The sequence below is a fragment of the Lissotriton vulgaris genome, chromosome 5 (assembly GCF_964263255.1).
Source record: "Lissotriton vulgaris chromosome 5, aLisVul1.2, whole genome shotgun sequence".
Lineage (NCBI taxonomy): Eukaryota > Metazoa > Chordata > Amphibia > Caudata > Salamandridae > Lissotriton > Lissotriton vulgaris.
The window spans coordinates 2,020,509,526-2,020,526,514 of record NC_141693.1 but is presented as its reverse complement, the minus strand read 5'-3'; the positions used below and the strand labels follow the sequence as shown (position 1 = coordinate 2,020,526,514).

The 16,989-nt window shown below is 45.6% G+C and overlaps 1 protein-coding gene across 1 annotated transcript in view; it reads right to left on the bottom strand.

Annotated features, from left to right (window-relative positions):
* Positions 1-10,548: 10,548 nt before the first annotated feature.
* Positions 10,549-16,989, bottom strand: part of CRAT (carnitine O-acetyltransferase) — a 336,972-nt gene continuing 330,531 nt past the window's right edge. The window contains exon 14 of the mRNA XM_086924849.1: positions 10,549-12,406. Within this exon, the coding sequence (XP_086780975.1) occupies positions 12,191-12,406 (216 nt within the window). The 3' untranslated portion in view covers positions 10,549-12,190. The remainder of the gene's footprint in view (positions 12,407-16,989) is intronic.

The window sequence follows — 16,989 nt, the reverse complement described above, 5'->3', positions numbered from 1 at the left end:
AACCAAAACTGTTATGAACCAATGAAAAGTGTTATTCTCAGGTCACATGACCCGACGCGCTTACGCTACGCGCCCCGGGGCGCTTACGTAGCGCGTTTGTATGTGCGTGGGTGCTTCCGGGCGCGCTTACGCCATGCGTATCACACGGACGCGGCTACGCGATACGTCATGATGTTTTCGTTCGCGCCAATAGTGCTAACGGGACGCTCACCGGTACGCGCCCCGGGGCGCGCAGCAAAATTGCGCTGACCGTGGCGCTCCCCGGTACGCTCCCCGGGAGCGCACCAGGGCAAAGAAAAATAAAAAAAATAAACAAAAATAATAAAATAGTATTATATAAATATACAATATAGGATTCATTAGAAAACATATTACATTTCATAGGTTTGAGGTCCTATATATAGTTAGGAATTAGCATTTAAAAAACCTATGAAATTCACTGAAAAAACCATAGGTTTCACACCAGTTATAGTTAGGAATTAGCATTTAAAAAACCTATTAAATTCACTGAAAAAAACCATAGGTTTCACACCAGTTACAGTTATAGTTAGCTGGAAATTTTACTGACATAAAACCATTGAAATTCCCACATTATAGTTAGTTGGACTCACTATAACTTGCGCGCCTGCAATGCACTGCTGATGACGTCACATATTACATCACTCATGACATGGTCAGTGACATCACTCATGACATCACTGATGACACCATCCAGTGAATGTGTGTCTTTCTGAAAAATAAATATGTTTAGTATATGTAAATGTCGATGGAAGAATAAATGTTTAGATAAGTGTCTAAATGGATGTTTTTTAAAAAAAAAATTGATTGGTTAACTGGCTTATTATGTGTATCTTACTGAATACATATATTAGCGAGTAATAGCCAGTAGGAAGTTATAGTTAGCACCAACTTTTCCCATAGACAAAGCGTTTTTTGAATTACTAATAAGTTTGGCGCCGTTTGACGAATCTTCACATACATTTTCAAAGAAAGAGGTCTACTTTGGCTAGTTCTGCATGGAAAAGGTTTGCGGTGATTCGTCAATTGGGTGTCAAGAAAAAGGGGGGCTCCAAAAACGATTTTTCCCCATGCAATGTCTCTGGATATTTTTCATTTGTTAGGCACCACTACAGGCCAAACTGCTGATCGGATTTACACCAAATTTGGCAGCAAGCTAGCTCTTGGTCCAGAAAAGGCACTTTGTAATTTGGTGTAAATCTGACCAGTAGTTGTGGAGTTATTAAATAAATAAAACTTTATATATCTAGAGAAGCGGATCCCTGGGGACCCGATCCAATTATATATTACTTTAAGTTAAAAATACTATACAATTTCATTGGAAAAAAAATAACAGGAGTGTTATAGTTAGGTCCATGTTTTACTCACACAAAACCCTAGAAATTTAGCAGTTCTAGTTATACTTCTAGGCATACTTATCTGAAGAAACTATACCTTGTGCCGCTAAGTAACTTTAGGCCAGGAGGTTTAGTTCTTTATATAAGTATACCTATTACTGCTGAATTTCGATGGTTTTGTATGGTTAAAACATGAACCTAACTAGAACGTCCCTGTAACCTTTGTTGTTTTTAGAAATGGGGTTTCTGCTTGGCTAGAGTACGCACCTAAACCAGGAAAACCCCACCACTCTATTCAGGGCAAGTAAGCTACACAGCAAAGATAATTTGTGCTCGCCCTCTGGTAACTTGGAACTGGCAGGCTTATCAGAAGAGGCAATGTATAGAGCATTTGCGCACACTTCATAGTAATTCAATGAAAACACAACTAAAAAAACCTACACAAGTTTAGAAAAACAGAGAACGTTTATCTAATTAAAGAGATACCAAAACAACAAAAATCCAATCAGTAGATCAAGAGTTATTCGCTTTGCAAGACCTTCAAAACATTGCTTCAAAATGTGGCTTCTTATAGAGCCTTTACAGTACTTCTCAGGTGCAAAGCACCAACCGTCTCAGCCTTGGAAACAAGGAGACTGGAATGTGGCAGAGTAATATCCCTTGTCCTTGATGGCATGGGGGTTCAGAGTAGTTCGCGCAGGCTTTGCAGCACTGTACCTTAGAATCAAGAGTAGCAGCTTCAGATGTCGGTGGGCCTGGCACACAGGCCCCGCGTTGGTAAAAGGTAATGCATGCTGCTGCAAGGCTCACAGTCACTCATAGTCGCTGTATGATGAGGCATTCGGTTCTGGTGAGTGAGCACCCAGGCCGTTGCAGTTGCTAGGCAACTGGAAGGGGCACCCGCGCAGCTCGTGACTACAAGTGAGTCTGCAGCCGGAAGTGCTAGTCCTCAGGAGCTTGGCCCGAGAAAGAGGTGCTCTTTCTAGGTACTGAGAAAATGGGAGCGCTAAGGCAAGCAGGAAACAATGAAGGTAGGCTTGCTGTAGGCAGAACTGTGCAGGTGCTTAAATAAAGCCCCACACTCGATCCCCTAGTCATACCAGCGACAAACAGGCATGGGCTTGCAACTTATAGTGCTAGTCCTGGTCACAGGGGGCAGTGAGTTGGAACACAAAGTCTATGTTGTTCCAGAGACCTCGCGGAGAACAGTGAGCAAGCCAGCAAGCCCTTGGAGTCACTCAGACTGGAGTAGCGGTTGTAGAGGGCAGGTTCAGTCCTACCTCTCTACAGAGGTAGCAGCCAGCAGGCCAAAACATCAGAGCACAGTGCGAAGTGGCAGTCCCTCCTGGCAGTGTAGCTTCTCTTGGTTTCAGAGCCTTTTCAGGACTCAAACCAGAGGTCCAGTTGTCATACCAAAATGTGCCTTTCAAGTGGGGGAGACAATAAAAGGCATTTGAACCTCATAAAGTCTCTGCCCTACGTTCCCTGGATCCAGACGCACAACAGGGGAGTATGCATGTCTTTGTGTGGGAACAGGCACATCCCTATTCAGGTGCAGGTGTTAGCCCCTCCCTCCTAATCTTCCTCAGGAAGACCCATCAGCCTGGTAATGGGCCATCAGGATGCAAATGTCACACCCCAGCTACCTTTGTGCAAGTGACTAAAGGGAATGCACAAACCCCAGCTGCCACCCTGACCCAGGCGTGTATTCAGAGACAGGTAGAGGCACAGGATGGTTAAAGTAAGAAAAATGCCAACTTTCTAAAAGTGACATTTTCAGACCTGCAATTTAAAACCGAACTTTACCGAAATATAAGTTTTAAAATTGTGTCCAGAGACATCAAACACCAATTTTCTATCTGCTCCCAATGGGAAGTTACACTTAAAAGATGTTTAAGGACGGCCCCCTTTTTCTTGAGTATGTTAGCTGATAGCCTCGACAGGGGAGAACTGGCGAGAGAACAGCGCTTGGCCACGACTGTAGCGATTCACAAGCCGGGCAGACCGGAGACGGACTGTGCCTCCTACCGCCCGCTCTCTCATTAACGCAGAACCTAAAATCCTGGCCAAGCTACTAGCGTTACGTCTTACTCCACATCTCGCTTCACTGGTCGGTCCAGATCAATCCGGATTTATGCCGCACCGGAGCACGCCCCTTAATCTCCGACGGCTCCAAGCAGTCATGGCGCGGGCGCCACTTCTTGAGAACCTGCTGTCATCCTTTCGCGTGACGGTACTATGGCGTTCGATACAGTAGAATGGCCTTACTTATTTGCAAAGCTCCAACATATGGGATTTGGCCCCAAATTCTGCGCCTGGATTCGTTAGCTATATACTAAGCCTCTGGCACATGTCGCTGCCAATGGGCACATGTCGCTGCCAATGGACACATCTCGCGGGACTTCCCTCTTGGACGTGGCGCAAGGCAGGGGTGTCCGCTGTCACCTCTGCTGTTCGCTCTGCTATTAGAACCTCTCGCGATCTAGGTCAGATGGGAGCCCTCTATCAAGGGGATCTGCTGGTCCGCTGTTTGGGAGGATCGTATATACCTATACGCGGATGATATACTTTTATACCTCACCTTCCCTAGAAAGTTTATTCTTGTACTGTTAAACGTGTGTGAGCTGTTCGGCAGAGTGTCTGGTTATAAGATCAACTGGAATAAGTCCGTTCTTTATGTCCTCGCTGGCCCCCTCCCGTCTTGCCCCTGAGTTGCCCCCTAAGGGTTGCAGCAACCTCATTCAAATATCTAGGTATCCTTATTACATCCGACCATGATGAATTCTACAGTCTGAACCTCCGGCCCCTGCTGGAGAGGTTTAAACGTGATGCTAAGGTGTGGCAGACTCTTCCCTTCACACTCTTAGGTAAGGCGGCACTGTACAAAATGATGGCGCTCCCACGTTTCCTTTACGTCCTTGAAAATTCTCCGTTCTTGGTCCCTACGGCTAATTTTAAAGCGATAGCTGCGACGGTATCCCACCTGCTATGGGGCGCAAGACCACCTCGAATCGCCCAGGATACGTTAACTAGAGGCTGGTATTATGGGGGATAGCGCTCCCAAACATTGAGCTCTACTACTGGGCGGCACATCTTAAACAGATCAATTTCTGGCTGCACGCCCCACAGTCTGAGCCGGCATATCTCGCCAACAGACACTGATTGGACAGCAGAGGTGTACTTCGTACGCTGTACTCCCGACGTCCCCCCACGGATCTGTTAGGCCAGACGCACCACACAGTGCAGTTATGGTACGTAGGCGGCTTAAGTGTTTGGGCACCGTCACCAAAATGACACCTTTGTGGGATTCCTATCAACTGGGCTTCCTCCGTACCAGTAAGGGGTTCCAGGCTTGGGACACCATTGGCATATTGGTGGTGGGTGATCTTTGGAAGAAAGGTACGGTGGTGGACTTTACCCAACTACAAACACAGTACGAGATGTCCCAGATGGAGATGTTTCGATACCACATTCTCTGTTCAAAGTGGAAGGACATGAGAGCCTTGGAAGCGCCATTATCCCTTCGTTTTCAGTCTATAGGTGCCAAAGATAGCTATTCTGATGGCACCTCAGAGAACTCCCTACCTAGGTCAATAGACTTTGTTGTTTTTTAAAAAAGACTTTCAGAAGCCAGACAGGAGTTGTCTATTGGCTCAAATCAGGGTCATTGTTGATGTTCTCAACATCAAAGCCAGTGTGCCTTTAACAGTGTTCTATAGTAGTTTTCAATGTGGGTTAGTTTGTGCTGAGACAGTGGGCCACTTACACACGTCTGTTGGGTTTTTGTGTGGACTAATTAGAGTAGACACTGCTTAGCTGTGTACTTACAGTGTCCTTTTTCCACACTACAGAGCGGGGCCTCATACTCCCGAGCGGTTGCCGGGTGAGGTGAGGCCGTCACCCACACAAAGCTGGGTGAGTATCACTGTTTGGAAATGCCTCCAGTTGATCAAGCTAATGTGCTTTTGTTAAAATGCTGAATATAATGTATTCATGCAGGTGTGTTTGTTAATACAGTCTCTGTGTACCTCTGTAGTTGTGTGTGTCACTGAGTGTTTTTGTCATACATCCTTGTTTTCTAGGAAGAAGATACCCTTTTTTCCAGTGGGCATCCAAATACGATAAACCCCTGGTAGATATGTAACTTTTTTCGAGTACATTTATTGTTATGTGTCACTTTACACCTTACTTTTATTTGCAGTAGCTTTCTTTACATCTTTGGTCCTGAAGAAAGCCGGGGCAGTGCCCCTATGGCTGAAACATGTTGACCGTTCTTCATAGCGCCACCAGGTAGTCTTACTACTAGGCGTGTTTTTAACCTTTGACACACTGACTTTTCTTCGAATATTTTTAAAGTCTATGTAGTCAATTTTATTCTTTTATCCACTTTCACCACAGCACTGCACCTTCACTAATCTCATTCTAGTGCAGAAGATATGGCTAGGATCATGGACATTCACTCCAAGACCGGCAATATATGGTCGGTTGTGGTATTGAATGATCAACAAATCCCACATGACGTTAACTCCACCATAAGGGTGGTCTGATGGGTTTTGGTCTAGCTCATGTCTCTGACAGCATTTGCTCATACACGCACCCTATAGTTGTACAGTCTCTTGTTATGGCGACACACCGTCCTATAGACCTGGTCTGTTCCCTTGTATGTTTTGCGTCTTGATATTAGGGGTATGAACAGACAGGTCATTAAATATTCCCCTTGACCCTCCATACACATTTTTTGTTTTTGTTATATTAAGAGCAACTGTTTAGTTGCGGGTCCTTAAATGAGTGTAACATACTTTTGGTTGCACCCCATAGCTCACTCAACATAATTGTGTGTGCCTCCACTTGTTCCACCACATCTAGCCCATTTTCAATCTTGACACTATGTACATTCTTCTTCTTCTTTTTTTCACTGTATGAAAAAAACTGTAGAAGTATTTATGACATATAGTAGTCTACAAACTTGTTTTACATCTTTAAGTATCTTTGAACTAGTCTGCATGACCACGCATATAGTAGGTCTGGCCTCCCTTTGACTAAGAGTGGATGTTCCCATTATGAAGATGGTCATGTGATTTGCTTCGTGGGTTATTTGACCCCGTGGCGAGGATGCCTTGAGATTCATCGCATGCTGTCGATTCATCGCGTTTTGCCGGCTCCAATTTCAGAGAGGGTGTGCCCCCAACATACTTTTTGAGGGAACCTTCAGTGCAGAATAGATTCCGTTTTGAAGTAACTCGCGATGTGCACATCATGAGAGCAGTGTATTCTCACTGATCATGCGCGTGATTTCACACTGGGGGCATGATCGAATTAGACACTGCACTCGCCTTGCTGCATTAGATTCTGGTGTAACACAGCCCATACTACACAGGGTTGTACGAGTGAGACGGAGCCTGTTCTCGGTCTCCCCTCTAACTACTATGACACAGCGTTTTGCGCTGAAATAATTCACAATGTCATGGTGACACCCAAGTACCGCGCATGCGCGAAAAAGCGGCGTCTCATGACGCGCCTGCACTCAGAACCCGTGTATTCGGACTGCTCAAAATACACGCCCTACATGCCTCATTATCCAATTAAAGGAGGCTATATGAAGGGGAAGGCCGTTTTGACACACACCTCCACTTCCGCTTGGTTTATTACGGGAGGTACCGACGGACAGGTTAGTAAACCTGTAGTTTGTTTCCCTACTTAGTCAGTTTTTTGCTTATGAATAGATCAGCACATTCTCTGTTCAAAGTGGAAGGACATGAGAGCCTTGGAAGCGCCATTATCCCTTCGTTTTCAGTCTATAGGTGCCAAAGATAGCTATTCTGATGGCACCTCAGAGAACTCCCTACCTAGGTCAATAGACTTTGTTGTTTTTTAAAAAAGACTTTCAGAAGCCAGACAGGAGTTGTCTATTGGCTCAAATCAGGGTCATTGTTGATGTTCTCAACATCAAAGCCAGTGTGCCTTTAACAGTGTTCTATAGTAGTTTTCAATGTGGGTTAGTTTGTGCTGAGACAGTGGGCCACTTACACACGTCTGTTGGGTTTTTGTGTGGACTAATTAGAGTAGACACTGCTTAGCTGTGTACTTACAGTGTCCTTTTTCCACACTACAGAGCGGGGCCTCATACTCCCGAGCGGTTGCCGGGTGAGGTGAGGTCGTCACCCACACAAAGCTGGGTGAGTATCACTGTTTGGAAATGCCTCCAGTTGATCAAGCTAATGTGCTTTTGTTAAAATGCTGAATATAATGTATTCATGCAGGTGTGTTTGTTAATACAGTCTCTGTGTACCTCTGTAGCTGTGTGTGTCACTGAGTGTTTTTGTCATACATCCTTGTTTTCTAGGAAGAAGATACCCTTTTTTCCAGTGGGCATCCAAATACGATAAACCCCTGGTAGATATGTAACTTTTTTCGAGTACATTTATTGTTATGTGTCACTTTACACCTTACTTTTATTTGCAGTAGCTTTCTTTACATCTTTGGTCCTGAAGAAAGCCGGGGCAGTGCCCCTATGGCTGAAACATGTTGACCGTTCTTCATAGCGCCACCAGGTAGTCTTACTACTAGGCGTGTTTTTAACCTTTGACACACTGACTTTTCTTCGAATATTTTTAAAGTCTATGTAGTCAATTTTATTCTTTTATCCACTTTCACCACAGCACTGCACCTTCACTAATCTCATTCTAGTGCAGAAGATATGGCTAGGATCATGGACATTCACTCCAAGACCGGCAATATATGGTCGGTTGTGGTATTGAATGATCAACAAATCCCACATGACGTTAACTCCACCATAAGGGTGGTCTGATGGGTTTTGGTCTAGCTCATGTCTCTGACAGCATTTGCTCATACACGCACCCTATAGTTGCACAGTCTCTTGTTATGGCGACACACCGTCCTATAGACCTGGTCTGTTCCCTTGTATGTTTTGCGATGTTTCGATACCTACAAATTAAGCATGCGTTACAATCAGCAATACCGCTTGGTACTGTCTTGCAGGAATCGACCCCGCTTGAAGATAGACTCCTTTCAGAACACATGCCGGACAAGGCCATTTCCTTTACTTATAAGAAACTTATTAATAACCTACCGGACGTGATGTCCAAGCTGAAACAGACCTGGTCTGAGGAGGTGGGTTCCTTTGATGACTCCGAATGGCAAGAGGCCCTCTCCTCACCGCGCGAAACTGCTATCCCCTCCAGATTAAAGCTGGTCCAACTCAAGGTACCTCACTGTATATATTACACGAGAACAACCCTTCACAAAATAGGTAAAGCCACACATAAGTTCTGTGTCCGTAACTGTGGGGAGGAGGGAACGTTCTTCCACACCATCTGGGACTGTAGATATATGTCGACATACTGGATCGCAGTAATGCACACGATTTCCCAAGCAATAGACATATCCTTATTGCCAGAGCCTCGTCGTAGTTACTGAATGTTTGGGAACCCAATGACCTGAACCACCGACAGCAAGAATGGGTGATGTTGGGCATGATGGTGGCAAAGCGCAACATTGCTATGTTATGGGGCTCTGCAGTTTCCCCGACCCTTAGTAAATGGTGTAGGGATATGGATGAGATAATGGTGGCAGAAAAGGCTGTTTTTATTCACCGTGGTTGCCCGAGGAAATGGGATGGAATCTGGGGGGGCCTGGAACAAATTTCGAGGTTACATTTGTGAGCCGCCTTGTATTGATGGGGAGGGTGGAGACCCAGACAGTTCCTAGACAGCCGACATGAGGGGATGGGGTTTTGAAATGTTGATATATGCTGCTTTCTGTAATGATTCATGACCCTTCAAATTGAATATGCCTGCAATGTGTTCGATGATCTAAGACTATATGATGTAACGGAATTTTTGCTAACACTGTCCTAAATGTTTTGTTTAAGTGAAAATAAAAACAATAAAAAAAAAAAAAAAAAAGATGTTTTAAGGCAATTCCTATGTTAATCTATGAGAGAGATAGGCCCTGCAGTAGGGAAAAACAAATGTAACAGTTTTTCACGACCAGGACACGTAAACCGCAAAAGTATCCCCTTTCTTTTAAATACACTGGATCCTGCCCTTGGGGCTGCCTAGGGCATACCTTACGGGTAACTTACATGTGATAGAAGGTTGAAATGGCATTTTAAAACTGCACACAAAGGCCCAGCAGTGGCGGCCTGAGACATGTTTTAAAGGGCTACTGAGAGGGTGGCGCAGTCTGTGCTGCAGGCCCACTAGTAGCGTTTGATTTACAAGCAATGGGCGCACACAGTATACTTAACTAGGGACTTACAGGTAAATCAAATACGCCAATTGTGGCTAACCAATGTGACCATGTTTAGAGTAAACAGCATATGACCTTTAGCACTGGATAGCTCAAAATCCTAAAGCCGTCAAAAATTAAGTCAGATAAAAAGGAGGAGGAAGGCAAAATGTTTGGGGGCGACCCTGTAGGAAGGGCCAGGTCCAACAAGTGAATATATGCGCGCGCACACACACACACTTACACACACACACACACACACACACACACTTACACACATACACACTCCTACTGTGGCAAAAAAAATCAAGATCATTTTTTTCCTGCAGTCAAGGCCTGAGCTTGCTTGCTCTTGTGTTTCCTCCGAGGTTGCTGATCATTATTTATTTATGATGTAAAGTTCTAGTTACATGTTAAGTGTGGTGTCATTTTGCTGGGTGTTTTTTGTTTTATCGGAGAGCAACATTTCCAATGGGAATATGGTAATAACGCAAAATCTGTAAAGTGTGAAACTCAGTCTCTACATTCTTACACTGTGGCCCTACTTGGGCCTGAGAATGTGAACTAGGTAACAAAGTGGACAATTAATCCTGGGTCAATATTTGGTTAGGATGTGTCATATAAAACAATCAACTCCGGGTATAAGGGAAATGCCTACAATATCATTCTAGGAAACATCTGACACCCTCATTACTCAAAACAATGTTTGGTGGTTCGAGTCTTCTGGTGAGGTGTGATTGTTTGGGAAACATGCGCCGCATGCGGTAGGACTGTAGGGTGGCCTACACCCTTTGGAGAGAAGTCCTGCACCCGATTAGAAAGATAACAAACCTGGCAACTGTCCCAAATCCACTGTCGGCCCTGATGAGTAAAACTAGCAGGTCGAAATATCTGAAAACAGTGAAGCAAGTCACCCCGATAGCAAAGCACAGACCAAGCCAAATTGTCAGAACCCACACACTGCTAGGCCGCAATGCCTTTTTATTGACATCAAATGCCTGTTGAGAAATCATTAAACATGAAGTACAGAATGTAGACAAAGGCAGAACAGCCATTCGGTCAAGATTTCTGTGCAGATTCCAGTCTGTTGTCCTTCATGAAGAGCTGCGCCTCTGGGCCAGATCTGGAGGAGGCTTTAGAAGTGGCCGCTTCTGCCACAAATCAAAGGAGGGATTACGTCAGGAGCTGCACCTGGATGTAGTAATAAGGCCAGGTGCAGGAGTCCATCAACAAGACTGGATGCACTATTGGATATACAATATCAAAAACAATTAAACATATCTCACACAAAAATATATAGGTTACCTGCCATCAAAGGCACCGATCTTCATGTCACCGGGGTCAGTCCAAGAAGGCACAGAAACTGTTTGGCTAAAATGGGAGAGGGGGTCACCCTATGAGACTGCAACCTTCTCCACATTGACATTATAGCATAAAAAGAAATCCACGTCTTGCCATGGGTATGGCCTCAACTCTAGCTGTGCGGGTCTGCTCTCACAACCCTACCATGCAGAAACCATGGGCACTTCACTCGGGCCAGTGAGAGGGCGGGACCAGGGTGGAAATGATCAGCTGCTGTAGGAACTGAATGGCATACTCTACTCCCACTTAAAACTGGCCGTGTGACAGAATGGGGTTCTGTGGTTCTACAAGAATCTGAGTCTAAGAACAGAGCACCCGGAAGTGACATACATGCTAGGTCACCGACTTGAGCAGGAGAATCCTGGGCTCCTCCAATGGGTCACTGAGAGGGTTTAGTACCATGGAAGCTGGACAATGGCATTCAGGGTTCCCGAGGAAACATCATGCAGGACAGATTTCTGCAAAAGGAGCACTGTAGTGACACCATGACAATGCTTCCTACAGGATGACGAGCTCAAACACAGCTTTATGTTGGTAAGGTACGTGATAGAGCATGACAACGAGTTGTAGTTTATGGTGAATTTCTGGTCTTCTGTATAAGTTTTGTCACCTCCCAGAGTTCAACACTTGCTCCTCTAGAATGTACAGGTCTACGTTTTAGCATTTTGAGCCCTGTGACCCCTACAGGTCCGGATATAAGAGCAGGTTTAAGCTGCATTACTGGGTGTTCCTCAAAGTGCTGGGTTACGATGGCAAGAGAGCTTTGGCACCAGGTCGCCTACTCCGGCCCTGTCACGGAGTCTGCTGTCCAGACTCAGGCACACACATGGAAATGAGAAGGACCACTATGCTACAGATGGGACAGAACTAATGAAATTGCCTGAGGTTTGTGGTTGTCACATTTCCAGGTATTACTATAACCTTTCCTTTGCTAAAATGTTCTGACGAACCCCACACGCACAAGGAAAAAGGAACAGTCACATGTAAAGCCGACACCTGGTACTGACCAGCCGAAGGACTGAGACTACTCTCCCTATTGTGTCACCTTTAATAGCCACGTTGAGGACCAGACTGCAAGAAACATTAGACTTTGTAGAAAGATGGCGACAACAATCCTATTGCTCTGAGGAGCAGACACAGGGTCTCCCTGCTCCTGGCACTAGGAGACTTTTGGGATGTTCTTCGCAGAATGACCTCTCCATTTTGCAGGGCTGTAAACATCCTTACAGCTTGGATTTCGGGGTGCTCTGCAAAAGGTGCTGCATGTCCAGCAGTGCCCGCTCCAGGTAGTGTGCCATCCGGGCAGCGTTGGTCTCAGCACAGCTGTTGTACGCAGACACAGAGAAGTTGATGTGGCCTTCCATGGGGTTGTAGCAGACACCATAGCCATCGGGCACTACCGGACCAAAGCACATCACACAGTCCGTTTTGGCTGGCACCTGTGAGGGAAACACAGTCTCTTTAGAATCGTTCCTGACTGAACAAAGATTCAAGGTTTGCAGCAGCTGTTAGTACACTTATTAGGCCAGGTCTGGATGCCCAGGAGTACCGTCTCCAGGCTACCATGTGTATGTTTGAAGCACCATGAGGTTACCAAGCCTATGTCCAAATATCTCGATTTTACCACACAAGTCTCTTGAGTACCAAAGGCCACAATATCCGTGCCAACAGCACCTTGGGTTACCATATCCCCCTCCCACCATACATAGGACACCTGATCTGTGCCCTGAACACTTCAAGGTATCATGTCTGTGTCCTACACACCCTGAGCTGACCATGTACACAGAATACCAAGGTCACCTTGTCTGTGCCTGGAGCACCTATAAGATTCCATGCCTGCGTCTGGAGCACTTAGAAGACTCCATAGCTGTGTCTGGAGCACTTTGACGACTCCAAGTCAGTGTCTGGAACACCTGGAGCTTACCATGGCCATAGATAACCAAGGATAGGTTGTCTGTGTTTGGAGCACCTGGATGATTTCATGTCTGTTTCTGGAGTACCCTGAGCTTACCTGTCGACAATACCAAGGTTTCCTTATCGGCGTCTGGTGCACCAATACGGTTCCATGTCTGTGCCTGGAGCACCCGGAGGACTCCATATCTGTGTCTGGACCACCTTAAGGATGATTCATGTCTGTGTCTGAAGAACCTTGAGGATTCAATGCCTGAGTCTGGAGCACCAATAGGATTTCATGGTTGCGTTTTGAGCACCATGGGCTTACCATGTCCATAGAATACCAAGGCTGCCTTTACTGTGTCTGGAGTACCCTGAGGGTTCCAGGTCTGTGTGTGGTGCACCTAGAGGATTTTATATGTGTGTGTGTGTGTGTGTGTGTGGAGCACTGAGCTTACCTGTTGACATTACCGAGGTTGTCTTATCTGTATCTATAGGGTTCCATATCTGCATCTGGAGCGCCTTGAGGACTCCATGTCTGTGTCTGGAGCGCCTGGAGGAATTCCGGTCTGTGTATGGAGCACTTTGAGAACTCCATGTCTGCCTCTAGAGAATTCCATGAGGGTCTCTGGAGCACTGAGAGGACTCCATGTCTGGAGCACCTAGCAGATTTAGTGTTTGTGTCTGGAGCACCCAGAGGTTAACCTTTCCACAGACTACCAAGGTTACCTGGTCTGTGTCTGGAGCACCTGGACAACTCCCTGTTTGTATCCGAAGCACCTTGATGACTTCATGTCTATGTCTAGAGCACCTTGAGGACTTCATATCTGTGTCAGGTGCACCCAGAGGTTTGTGTGCCTGTTTCTGGAGCACCTATAGGGTTCCATGTCTGTGTCTGGAGCACCTACAGGACTCCATGTCTGTATGTGAGGCACCTGGAGGATTCCCTGTGAGTGTCTGGAGCTCTTTGAGGATACCATGCATGTGACTGGAGCACAGAGAGGAATACATGTCTGTGTCTGATGCACCAAGGATTCCATGTCTGTGTCTGGAGCACTTTGAGGACTTCATATCTGTGTCAGGTGCACCCAGAGGATTCTGTGTCTGCGTCTGGAGCACCTAGAGTACTCCATGTCTGTGTCTGGAGCACTTTGACGGCCCTATGTCGGTGTCTGAAGCACCTAGAGAAGTCCATGTCTGCATCTGGAGCACTAAGAGGACCCCATGTGTGCGTCTGGAGCACCTAGATGCTTCCATGCCTGTGTCTGGAGCACCAAGAGGATTCCATGTCTGTGTCTGGAGCACCAAGAGGATTCCATGTCTGTGTCTGGAGCACTTTGACGGCCCTATGTCGGTGTCTGAAGCACCTAGAGAAGTCCATGTCTGCATCTGGAGCACTAAGAGGACCCCATGTGTGCGTCTGGAGCACCAAGAGGATTCCATGTCTGTGTCTGGAGCACTTTAAGGACTACAAATCTGTCTCTGGAGAACCTAGAGGACTCCATATCTGTGTGTGAGGTAACTGGAGGATTCCATGTCTGTGTCTGGAGCACCTACAGCTTCCATGTTCTCAGACTACCAAGGTTACCATGTCTGTGTTTGGAGCACCTAGAGGACTCCATGTCTGTGGATGAATGTGGAGAGGCGCACCACGAGACTATCTTTTTCCAATAATATAGACTGCCACAATTCCTTTGTGTTTATATTTCCTTTATTTTAATGACATCATAAGATGGGCTCCAGCCAACGTGTTTCGTTCAATAGAGATTGAACTTCATCAGGGCTTTTATATTATGTGGACAGTTAATGATCCAACGTTGGAATGTGGTAGTTGATTGGCTATTAAAAGTGCAATGTGAAATGCAACGATGTCCCAGTGTTCCTTATGTGGGAAACTGTATCAATCAGTGCGCTTTAGATGCATTATGCCAGGGCTCCCTGATAAGGGCCCAGTGTTCGTACCTTGGACGGGTACTATGGGCGTCTAACCTCAGAACCGGATTCACGAAGGACATTCAAATAAAGGAATTTTGTCAGTCTCTATATCATTGGAAAAAGACAATCTAGTGGTGCACCTCTCCACATTTATCCATTTTCTGATTGCTTCGCAGTTTGCACCCAACAACGGCAGGTGCAGGCGTTGTATGTGCACACGTTGTTTAGACCATCTAACAAAGTATTAGAAAAGGAACACAGCAGTGAGGTGCGGCTTTCCCGGTCCGCCGTTGGTCTGTCTTGTTGAGAACACCATGTCTGTGTCTGGAGCACATAGTGGATGTCATGCCTGTGTCTAGTGCCCCTAGAGGATTTACTATCTGCGGCTGGAGCACCTGGAATATTTTAGGTCTATGTCTGAAGCACCGAGAGGACTCCATGTCTATGTGTGAGGCACCTGGAGGAGTCCCCGTCTGTGTCTGGAGCACTTTGAGGACTCCGTGTCTGTGGAACTTATAGAACTCCATGCTTATGTCTGGAGCACCAAGAAGACTCCATGTCTATCTCTAGTGCACCTATAGGATTCCATATCCGTGTCTGGAGCACATAGAGGATTCCATGTTTGTATATGGAGCACCCTGAGCGTACAATGTCCACAGACTACCAAGGTTACCTTGTCTATGTCTGGAGGAAACCAAGGACTACATGTCTGTAGCACCTTGAGGAGCCCCTGTCTGTGTCTGGAGCCCCTGACCTTACCCTGTCCACAGAATATCAAGGTTATCATGTCTGAGCACCTAGACGACTCCATGCCGGTGTTAGGAGCACTTTCAGGATCACATGTTTGTGTCTGGAGCACCTAGAGGACTACATGCCTGTGTATAGAGCACATAGTGGATTTCATGTCTGTGTCTAGTGCACCTAGAGGCTTCAATGTCTGTGTCTAGTGCACCTAGAGGCTTCAATGTCTGTGTCTAGTGCACCTAGAGGCTTCAATGTCTGTGTCTAGTGCACCTAGAGGCTTCAATGTCTGTGTCTAGTGCACCTAGAGGCTTCAATGTCTGTGTCTGGAGCACCTAGATGCTTCAATGTCTGTGTCTAGTGCACCTAGAGGATTCAATGTCTGTGTCTAGTGCACCTAGAGGCTTCAATGTCTGTGTCTAGTGCACCTAGAGGCTTCAATGTCTGTGTCTGGAGCACCTAGAGGATTCAATGTCTGTGTCTAGTGCACCTAGAGGATTCAATGTCTGTGTCTAGTGCACCTAGAGGCTTCAATGTCTGTGTCTAGTGCACCTAGAGGCTTCAATGTCTGTGTCTAGTGCACCTAGAGGATTCAATGTCTGTGTCTAGTGCACCTAGAGGCTTCAATGTCTGTGTCTAGTGCACCTAGAGGCTTCAATGTCTGTGTCTAGTGCACCTAGAGGATTCAATGTCTGTGTCTAGTGCACCAACAGGGATGTGGAATTCCTATAGCCCGACGCCCAGGACATATTGTTTGGGGTCAAGGGCAACAAGTTTTATTGTGTATTTTGTCCTAGGGGCAAGTAGGCCCAACCCCCTGCAGCACAAACCCTTTGGTTGCCAGTTTGCAGTACCACATTAAAGGTCAGGGAAGTGCACTGCCTGCAGTTAAGTTAATATTTGATTGCATATGTTAATGCTGTTCAAATTTGTATTTATGGTTAATTAATTTAAAACCTTTATTATTAGGGTGTGCGCTCTAAGTAAATGTAAATTCTGACTGCACTAATGGCAGTGGTTCCAGTAAAAAAATGTATACACACGTTTTCAAACTTTAGCAATATGAGGCTATACATAATGCTCCCAGAATGCTATGATTAGATACAAATATGTGCAGAAGCTTGAAAGCAAGATTAATGATTCTTAGCGTTCAATATAAAATGTTCCTAAATGAAAGTAGGGAAACATTTTGTAAAATTTCAGGTACCATTTCTTTGTAGCATCATTTAGTAAAATGTATTGATGCTTGCTAGTATTTCCCAAAGATATTTATATTGGAAAATAAGAGTAACCAGTATCAATAAGATTATGGAAAACATACAAATAAACAAGCATTGGCTAAGCCAGTAGGTTTGAAATTGCTGGTCAGTGATTTAGTTTTAGGAATACGTGACTTGTTTTGGCATGGCTTTTGTAAAACCTTATTGATGTGAGAGCTGCATGGCCCTCACCA